Here is a 10,886-nt window from a genome sequence, read left to right on the forward strand (position 1 = left end):
TGTAATTATGACGTCATACAGTTAAGATTTGATTCTATCGCTTAATTCCAAAAATACTGCGGACTTGTGGGGTATTTCTGTAAAGTTACTTGAGAGTATTATCGCTGAAATAGTACCTCATTTAGCTGCAACTTTTAATCGATGTGTAGATGTAGGTGTGTTTCCTAATTTAATGAAGCACAGTAAGATAATTCCTCTGTTTAAAAACGGATGTAAAACTGAGCCCAGTAACTTTAGGCCAATATCCATCTTGCCTGCTATTAGCAAAATATTTGAAAGGGCTATATTAGAGCAACTAGAAAGCCATTTCAGTTTGTATAATTTACTCCACAGCAAACAGTTTGGCTTTACAAAGGGTCGATCTACCATCGATGCAGGGGTCACACTTATTAGACATATTTTCGATGCTTGGGAGATGTCGCAGGATGCTATTGGGGTATTTTGCGATCTCTCCAAAGCATTCGATTGTGTTGACCACAATACTCTTTTATATAAACTTAAGTACTACGGAATTGGGGATGTGGCACTTGACTTACTTGCATCCTACTTGTCCGAGAGAGTGCATTATACAGACATAAATGGGTCAAGATCCACTGGATCTGCGGTTAGTCTCGGGGTACCACAGGGCTCCATCCTTGGTCCTTTCCTTTTTCTGGTTTATATTAATGATTTGCCACATCAGGTACAGGATCTGTGTGATATCGTACTATTTGCTGATGATACGTCGCTTATATTTAAAGTAGATCGTAAGAAAACTGATTTTGACGATGTAAATGGTGCTCTTACACAGGTTCTCAATTGGTTTACAGCCAACAATTTGTTGTTAAACTCAAAGAAAACTAAATGCATTAGATTTACCATGCCCAACGCTAGGAATCTAGGTACGAACGTAGTTCTAAATGGTGAGGTATTAGACATGGTCAATTCCGCAACCTTCCTAGGTGTAGATTTAGATAATAAGCTTCAATGGAGCACCCAAATAACAAAGCTCGCGGGCAGGCTCAGCTCCGCAGCCTATGCAATAAGAAAAGTAAGACAGTTTGCTGGTGTAGATGCGGCAAGACTGGTTTACTTTGGGTATTTTCACAGCGTTTTGTCCTACGGTATTCTACTTTGGGGCAAGGCGGCTGATATAGACACAATTTTCGTAATTCAAAAAAGAGCAATTCGCGCTATTTACGGCTTAGGAGCGCGGGACTCTCTGCGGGAGGTATTTGGGAAAATAGGTATACTGACGGTGGCATCACAGTATATTTTTGCGAATTTGATGTTCATCAAACAAAACATCAATTCGTTTGCTAAGAATAGTGACATGCATAACATTAATACCAGAAATAAGCACAAATTAGTAGGTCCCTGCAATAGATTGCAAAAAGTACACAACTCATTTGCAGGTCTTGGTGTTCGGTTGTATAACAAACTCCCCGGCAGTGTTATGGATCTTCCCCAACAAAAATTCAAAGCAGTTGTTAAAGATCATCTTATTAAAAGGGGTTATTATAAGGTTGACGATTACTTAATGGATAAGAAAACATGGGATTAGTTAGTTACGCGTTCTACACAAATCAAGATTAAATATTTATACATACATCTTTGCATTGTATAAACATTAATCAGTCATTTCAACTCTGTAACAGAGAGGTATTGCACGAGTCTCAGTGGTATTCATTATCTTTTTTTTTTTTTTTTTTTTTTTTTTTTTCCATTGAAATGGTGGGCTCCCATGCTAAGGTTCGTCATGCTCACTAAAATGTCATTGCTTGCGGCGGCGTCGTGTGCCGGGTCACCCCCTTCCCTCTAATATGTGCGAAGGGGGTGATGGCTGGTCCACGCGTCATACTCGTGAACGGGTGCTGCTTGGGGTGACTGGTCGTCCTGGGTGTGGTGACTGCCATAATTTTAAAGTAACTACGTTTCAATAACTGTACTTCCTTTACCACAGTCTTGAAATGCCTCTTATGATTTCATTACTTATATTACTATGTGGGTAGATGCTCCCATCATGCTTCCAATACTATTTATATCTTGTTTTTTTAGCACCTTAATATATTGATTTAATTTAATTTATGTTATGACCAAAGTGTGTTCGGTAGTGTTGGTAGGTAGCAGCTACTCACATCATCAATGTTTTATACCAGCATAAATATTGTTAAAATCATTTGGCGATTAAAAAGAGTGGCCAGGAGTTTCTTGCCAGCTCTTCTCATTGGCCCTACCTTCCGAACTGGCGGTAAATTCACTCTCTGTATCATTGACTATCATAAGTGTCAGCACTTGACCTAAATGAATAAATGATTTGATTTTGATTTTGATTTTATCACCATCAATTATATCCTACGAAATAAACGAACATTGTATACATAATTCAACTCAGTTGTGCGCGCGGCCCTACGTGTGGGTAAACCTTGTACATATTACAGTGACTTTGTGTGCGTGACAAAAGGTACAGTCGGGTACAAATACAAATAAAGTATTTACGGGTTATACACGGGTTCTTAAAAAAAACAATAATTTGCTAATTCAATGTTTATTATTCTGAATCGCTACTTGAAAAAACGAATGATGAATTTTCGGATTCGCTGCTGTCACCTAAGTTAATTATGAATTCTGACTCCATGTCAAAATGTCTAAGGTATTCTTCTTCTTTCTTTTGTACATGTCGACAAGTATTACCCCACATCCCTTCATCAATTTGATTCAAACGTTCATTTATTAGTTTCATTATTCCCGTCACATTTTGGTCGATATTATGCGAAGCAATATAATTTTTTAAAATTCCCCACACATTTTCTATGGGGTTAAGTTCAGGATGATATGGTGGCAGTCGAAGAACTTTTATGCCATATGGCTGCAGCATGTCGTCAATCTTGTAACAGATATGGTTTTCTTTATTTTTTTTAATCAAATCATACAGTTCAATTTTTTTCATATCTTGATTAAAAGCTATATTTTTTTCTGTCAGCCATCTCTGCATTTCTATTTTTTTGGAATTAGAATTTGGAGCTCTGTCATTTTGAACATTATGGTATGAGGCATTATCAAGCACAACCACAGAGTTAGGTGGAAGATTCGGTACTAGACGTTCTTTTAGCCACTTTTCATAGTTTTCTGCGTTCATGTTTGAATGGTAATCACCGGAAACACTGTTTGCTTTGTATGTCAATAGTGCGTTAGGTACAAAACCTTGTTCTGAACCAGCATGCACAATGATAATTCTTTGCCCTTTCGACAGGTTTCTCTTTAAAGTTGGTCCATCTTTATTACCCCATCCTTTGTTTTGCACATGATTAGTTAAGATATAGCTCTCATCTGTATATACGATACACCGATTTTCTTGACGATATCTAAGTAAGTTGTTCAGGTAAGAAAATCGTAGTTTTTGGATGTCATGCCGCTCTATAATAACACGTCTGTTATCCACAGTTTTTCGCCATTTGTATCCCAACTTTAACAAAGCTGTACGCAGAGTCGAAATACTTCCCTCATAATTAAGTTTCTCTTGAAATATTCTTTTCAACTTTAGCAAGGTAGGTAACTCGCGATATTCTAAATGATAATTTTGAATAGTGGAACGTATAACATCAACGTTAAAGTTGTCTAATTCTAACTTCTTTAAACGTTTTTTACGGTCTTTATGTGGAGATTTAAATTTAGAGTCAGATTCCTTTCCTTCAGCCAATATATTAGTTATTGTTCTCTCTGATACCCCCACTGCCACTGCTGTTCTTTTCCGTACGCTATTTAAATGTTCACTTAGTTTCGATATTAAAATTGGACTTGCACTGTAAACTGGATCACTTACTAGTTCCAATATATCTCTCGCATCTTTTTTCAAAAAATCGTATACCTTAGCAATGGTTTCTCGAGTCTAAAACAATAATACGTAAACATCAACAAGGACATAATTTTTCTTATATAGAATCATAATAAATATAAATTATATCTAAATTTAAAACTAACAAATATTTACCTGACTCCTTAAACACTTTCTCCGTGAAGAACTGGACATTTTTGTAACGACTGTACCCGTAAGAAAAAGCGTTATGGACACGTCTTGCTCGGACGACGACTGGCGCGTCACTGTCACACAAATGACAGTTGTATATTTACAAGCGCACGCACACAAAGTGCCGCGCGCACAACTGAGTTTGATATAACTATAACGTACATTTTGTCACACGTAGTATCCATGACGACGCATTTCAGAGGTTTTGCTTCGACAAGCAAAATAATGAGATACGATCTCAATACCAAATTACGATACTCGTTATTTCGTATGATAATTATAATATAAATGGGAATTTTGACTGGTTTTCCTTCAGGCGATGAAGGGACTTTCGACTTTTGTTATCTTTTAATGATAGTGTGTAAAAATATGGTCTGAATATTGTTTACTAGAATTTTTAATACTAAGTTACTGTTTCAGGTCATTATTGAGCAATACTATGAGCCTTTTAAAAGAAATCGTTAAGTTCAGAAACATAATATGTCATACGAAACGTACAAACAAAAGAGAGACAATTTGTAATGACCAGCGCTTATTGCAGCAGCGCTGTGATACATAGAGTATAAATACGAGTAAGTACGCAAGTTGACAATATACTTAAAATAAGAAATTAATTTTCTTATTTATCTCAATTTTATGATCACTTAAGAAATATGCAACACCTTGTTTGCTAACAGTACTTACTAGATTTAAAAAGAAAACATAAGTTGTAGCATTCGGGCGAGCAAGTTAGTTACTAATGTTATAAATCGAATGCTAAATCTGCAATCAGCTTCTATAGAATATACATTTACTCATTAGATAACAACCTACTTACTTATCCCGACAGAACACAAATTGTTTTGACTTTAACTAACCTATGTATCTTTTTTTCTTCGTCAGGAAAATGCATTACTGCATGTTCCGCTCCAGGGAGGAAGCGGGTTTTAAATTTGGGCATACCGACTAAAAACCTGACGGTGTTCCTTCAACAGTCTCCATAAGGTGGCCAGGACGCGGTACCTCCAATTGGATACTCCACGTCAAACTTATGTCCCTGCCAGCTGAAACCAGACTTTAATAACTAGATTTGTTGCAATTTTACAAATTAGGTGTATAACGAATAACACATAATATGGTTATTTTTTTCTGTATGTCTATTCTGTGACATGCTCAACAGATCTACTAGTTGTATATTCTCAACATTTTAGGGGAAGCGAAACGGTCCCTACGAGAGTTTATCAAATCGCCCCTCGCGGCCGCTGCACAATCAACAAGATTACACTCCACGCGTGTACCTCTAGATAGATGCATGGCACGCATTTGTTTGCGTGCACCTATAGTTAGTGAGCACGCGTTTTCGGCGTACATGTGCACGCATTCGAATTGCAAGCGTTTGTTTAGTCAGGCGGCATGCAATTGTATTTTACGCGTAGCCTCGCGTAGGTGGATGAGTGATGGTCCATGGGTGTTGTACAATGATGTCGGTTCCTCTAGATTTTGGTATTTGAGGCCTTGTATAGCACAAAACGAATAACATCACGTACTATTTTCATTATTTGCGTTTTTATGCTTGATTGTTTTGATAGAATTGTTGTTTGTTTATCTTTTTTGGAATTTACAAAACAAAATGGTTGGTCCTTATTTTATTGTCATCATTATGGTTATTCCCATATTTTTGTTCAAAGCTCTTTCATTTTGCCTAGTTCCAAACGCCCTCGTGTATTGTAGAAACGTTTATTTGAAAGTATATTTTGAACAAAAGACTTCCGCCCACCTTAACCTACATTCCCCTATTTCTTAAACCAATTACTTCTAATGAATACCCAAACATTATAATTGAAATCTATGACATATTTGCCAACAAGACGCTCGAAGTCCCCACTAATTATTTAATGTGATCACCCCTAAACTACCGTGGCACCCTCACCAATTCCGTTATTTGTTGAAACATTGCTTTGGGGTTGCAATACAGGGATGAACTAACATGTAGGTATTGATGTACATCGGGAACATTCCGATTCGACTCTCATCTATATGTATGTCTGTATAGGTAGATTGAGTAACTTACAAAAGTTTGTATTTGTATAAATAATTTAGAAGTTAATGGTAAAATAATTATCTTGCGATATTGGCTTCACGTTCTTTCGAGTTTGAATTAGCGTGTATAGTAAAGATTAGGTGGAAAAAATTAATTAGCCGCCTTCTATTGGATAGTTAATTCTTAGATATTAGATATACTACATCTATAGTAAATAAGTTTTTATGCGATTTCATCATCATTATAGTCAAGTCGATCCTAGACATATGATAGATAAAGCATGGATATTATTATTTTGGTTTTGATTATTCAATGTAAGTTACAAAATAACCTAGTTCAATACGTTAAGATGACAAAACAAATGGATTGTCACCACCCACACAAGACCGTCAGCGAAAGATCAAACCACAATCTAAATTTGTTTCCATTTTCATCCTCAAGCCACTCAGTCAAGCCAAAACCACTCTTTTCAAAGAGTATATTACGCAATATATTCTCCGGCAGTTCATTACAATAGGGTTGATCTGTATAGAGACATATGGGAAACGCTTCATGATACCGTGTTCCCGGAAAATAATGCGATTATATAGAAACATAATAACGATCTGATTTTCCTCGAAGGAATTGAAAAGAGGCACGAAGATTTTGGATGCGGTAGAAAGTTTGAAAACGTAGAGACAGAGAGTTAAACAATAGAAGAAATACATGTAGTACTGAAAATTATAACGTCATTGTTAGGCAATTAGTAAATTGTAGGTAAAAAACATATTATTAAATAGATAATTAATCTTTCAAAGTTAATGACTGCAACAAAATTCTAGCCAAACTAGATGAAGCTACTACATTTGCGAAAGATAATCGAAAACACAAAATAACAGCAACAAAAAAGCTACTTTCATTTGGGCAAAATACGCAATTTTCCAATCAATAAATTGCTTCACAAAAGAAAATTCTAAGAATGCCGAAAAACGCTACGTCATTTGTCAAAATGAAGCGCTATTAGAAAGAAAATCGATACAACGATGTATGTATACCATTATGGAGTTGCACAGGGTAGCATCCTGGGGCCTTTTATATAAAAAATGTTCCTGACAAGAAAGCTGAAGTCGACTATTAATCCACGTCACAATTTGCATAAAGCCAGCGATTGAGACCTTAGTAAGGCACGCCTTACTGTAGATATTACACGATATCATGATGAGTAAGAATATAATCTCATTTCGCCTTGAAGCTTAGAGTGGCGTTCCCGCTATCAAGTAGCTGGAATGCAAATTGCGAGTCTCAAGTATTTGAATGGTAGAAACCAGTACTACGCAAATCCTTAACGGAAGGTTCTCACCGTGACTAAAATATATAATTTACTTTGTGGATATACAGTAATACATACATTGAGCATGTTAAATTCAACTGACTAGGGAATAAGTGCTTCTTATTCAGAATACCAACTTACTAATACTTTATTTAGAGGCTTCAAAACAGAATGTCTATTATTACACTAGTTGCCATAATCTTGAGATAAAACAACTTAAATATAACAAAGCGTCGTTCTAACCATCTGCACTCTACTTCCTCAATAATTTCGACATCAGAAATACGGTAAACAAAACGGGAAAACATAAAACCTTTACTTAAGAAGAATCCGTAGAAAAAACTTCTAAAACAAAACATTTTAGAATTCCGATCTGACGTTGTTTAACCCTGATACAGAAATATACAAAAAAAAATTCTCAACTTCGACGAATTGAATGCAGATTATTTCCTAGATAGTATTCTCAATATTAAAATTTCTAATTGTTCAACAAAGTTCTGTTTATATCAAAAACTGATTCTTAACATATAAGAAAGACAAAAGAAGAACATATAAGACAGGTTTTCCCTTAATGATGTTGAGAGCCTATAGAATAGTCATGTGCAAATATTATGGCAAATGGACACAGAAGTCTATACCAAATTGACTTGTTATAAACAGTCGATATTTTTACAGAGATGGCCAAAGCAGGCATTAATTTTGATGCCTATAAGTTGAATATTATTATCTATAATAATATGAAAGGAAGTCCTTCCAAAATATCAAATTTCATAATCCAATATATGCCAACTCAAAACATATAACTTCATTTAAAACTCGCATCCTAAAACCGAACGCAAAAGACACTCAATTTGATGGATTTCTGATTAAGTTACCCAAAAAGGCAACGCCCAAACATCTTCCTATCGGCTTTGTTAAAAAAATATTGCGAGATGGACTTGTTGACAGGCAAGCATCGGCAGATCATTTGTCAATGTCTTCAAGAGAGGGGTATTATTAGCAACGACAAATGGTCGGAGATCGCTTATCTATTGATTCGAACATCCATTCCGTGGGATGTGTTAATATTGTGTCGGTTTTTTAGGGTACCGTAGGGTCCAAAGGTGTATTGGATTTGTGGATGTAATTTATATGGTTTGTGATCTTTTCTTTGCGTTAAAATGTGGTAGGTAATGTTATTTGAGAAGGTTTGGTTGAGATTTTGTGTTCTACCGTAGTTAATGATGTAGTGGATGTCGGATCGAATGACCTGTTTTAATACTACCTTTATTATATTGTCTTCAAATATAGTTGATTGACAGTTTAGATGTAACAATATTACGTTAAAATACCTTTACTATAATAATATAATTAAATTATATAATAATATATATAACTTACGTATAGAAGGATATACATACAAACATACAAAAATACATAAATTCATGCCTCTAAAGGTAGGCAAAGACCAAAGAAATAAGCTCAAATAAAAATAATAAGAGACAATCGTGCTACAATGAATCTAATATTTGTTATACATGAAGAATACTAAAAAACAATTCCTGAATTGACAATTTCGTTACAATAATGGCAAGGTGACCATGGAATATTCCTCTTTCAGTACCTAAGCTTACACCAAAAGAAAATACAGTCTAAAAACCAGTTCACCTCATTTCATATATTGTTATTGCAAAGAACACATACCTTTGACTTTCTATCGTATTGTTGTTAACATGAGCAAATCCTTTCTCTACATATCGAGTATATAATGCGAAACATATGTGGTTTCCTTTCTTTGTTTCCTTCAGTTAGTTACTTTTCACAGAAATCTTTTATTGTATAATAATATTATATTTTTTCATCCTTATATTTTCTCTGTGACTTAAATAATTGGTTATGAGACTCTAGAATTCTGGAATTTGATATTTCATATATTTTATTGGGAGTTTTATTCATGTTTATGTAGAGTAGAGAATCGTGATTTTTCGATTATTATTGTAGAGCTCTATTTTAGTTTCTCTTGATAAAGCATAATGCCAAAAAATCATAAAGTGTTAAGTTATCGAGAAAAAACTTCAATGATTATAAGCAGGATACATAAATACCCCTGAAAAATAAAATGTGATATGAAAGATCATTACAAGGTATCAATCGTAAAAAAAATATGTAAGAAAATGGACCACGGACACCAAAATTGTAATTTGTGTTTCTTACGATTGTTCACTTACATACTTTTGACATTACCATCTTTTTACACTAGTAGCATATAACTTTATATATGCTACTAGTGTATAATATTCCAATAAATATCACCAACATCTAAGAATTAAACTCAATTCCTCATATAAGGAGTCCTTGGACGGCTAAGCCGACCAGTCGTCATTACTTATGCAACCTAGAGATCTTTAAGCCCCCAGCGTTATTGCTAAGCGGCTTAATGCACCTGATGTTGACCGAACCGTTGAAAGCACTCCGGGTTTCGGGTGTTGGGACCGAAATTTCTCGAAATCTAAATTGCAGTTTATGAATCTGTGCCGTGGAAATGTGAGGCGACATACATTTCAAGGATTCGTGTATCTGTCGGAATATACCGTATTTCGGACGTGTTTCAGACGAAGCAGGTTCTGTATTTAAGTTAAAGTTTCCATCTTTACAGTGATTAAAGAGCAGACAACATTTTTGAAAAGTAAAATAAGAGTAATTTTAAATACAGTTACTTCAATACTCTACGTTGAAAGTTACGCGTACGAAGAGCATTAATTTGTATTTAACTCGCCAAACATGATTTTTTAATATATCATCTTAAGGACCAATCATCCTCAACTCAAGTAACAGAATCAATTTGGTAAAAGTGCATTACCTGTAGCATTTTAATATTTTATATGATTCTTTGTCAAACCCACTAGTGTGTTACAACTATATACATGAAAAACCCTTATATCTCATCTTATTCTGCCCCAAACACTAAACTTATGCAAATCATACTACTACAACAATATGTTCCATCAATATATTTCACAACTTAAACAAAATCCCAGCTCATTAACACTCCATCAAACGCCTTATACATCAAAACCACATAAAATACATCACGTATCACAATAGAGAACCGCTGTAAGCATCGCTGGCTCTCATTTGCATGTACTGTACGGCGATCTCAGCGCTCCTGCGGTTTGTTAATCTTTTAATGGAATTAACCCGCGCCGCCAATGTCACTAGCAAAATAGAGCGAAGAGATCTAGGCTACTAGATGTGGTACACTTATATAATGATTTTTAAGAACATACATATTACATACATAATATCACGCTTGTTTTAACCGAAGATAACCCCATGTATTAGGGTCACGTTCCGGCTGCTATGTAGAAAAAAATATGAATTAAATTAGAAAAGACCGCTAAATAGTTATTTGCGCGACCCGGGAAAGAAACCCGAGAACTCATGATCTGCAGCCGGTTTCCACTCGGAAGAAATATTTGTGTCACCTGCAAAAAATGTTTATAGCCTAATTGTACCTTATGTTGATTGGGTGTTTCTAAATATTGCCTGCGATACAAAATTCATAGGTACTT

The 10,886-nt window shown here is 35.1% G+C and overlaps 1 protein-coding gene across 1 annotated transcript; it reads right to left on the reverse strand.

The window, feature by feature from the left end:
- Positions 1-2,484: 2,484 nt before the first annotated feature.
- Positions 2,485-4,102, reverse strand: LOC142984204 (uncharacterized). Its single transcript, XM_076131641.1, has 2 exons — positions 3,971-4,102; positions 2,485-3,868 (listed from the first exon to the last, which is right to left on the reverse strand). Exons 1-2 carry the CDS (start codon positions 4,007-4,009, stop codon positions 2,531-2,533), a joined length of 1,377 nt encoding a protein of 458 aa, XP_075987756.1. The 5' UTR covers positions 4,010-4,102; the 3' UTR covers positions 2,485-2,530.
- Positions 4,103-10,886: the final 6,784 nt, after the last annotated feature.

This window comes from Anticarsia gemmatalis, chromosome 26 (genome assembly GCF_050436995.1).
Source record: "Anticarsia gemmatalis isolate Benzon Research Colony breed Stoneville strain chromosome 26, ilAntGemm2 primary, whole genome shotgun sequence".
Classification (NCBI taxonomy): domain Eukaryota; kingdom Metazoa; phylum Arthropoda; class Insecta; order Lepidoptera; family Erebidae; genus Anticarsia; species Anticarsia gemmatalis.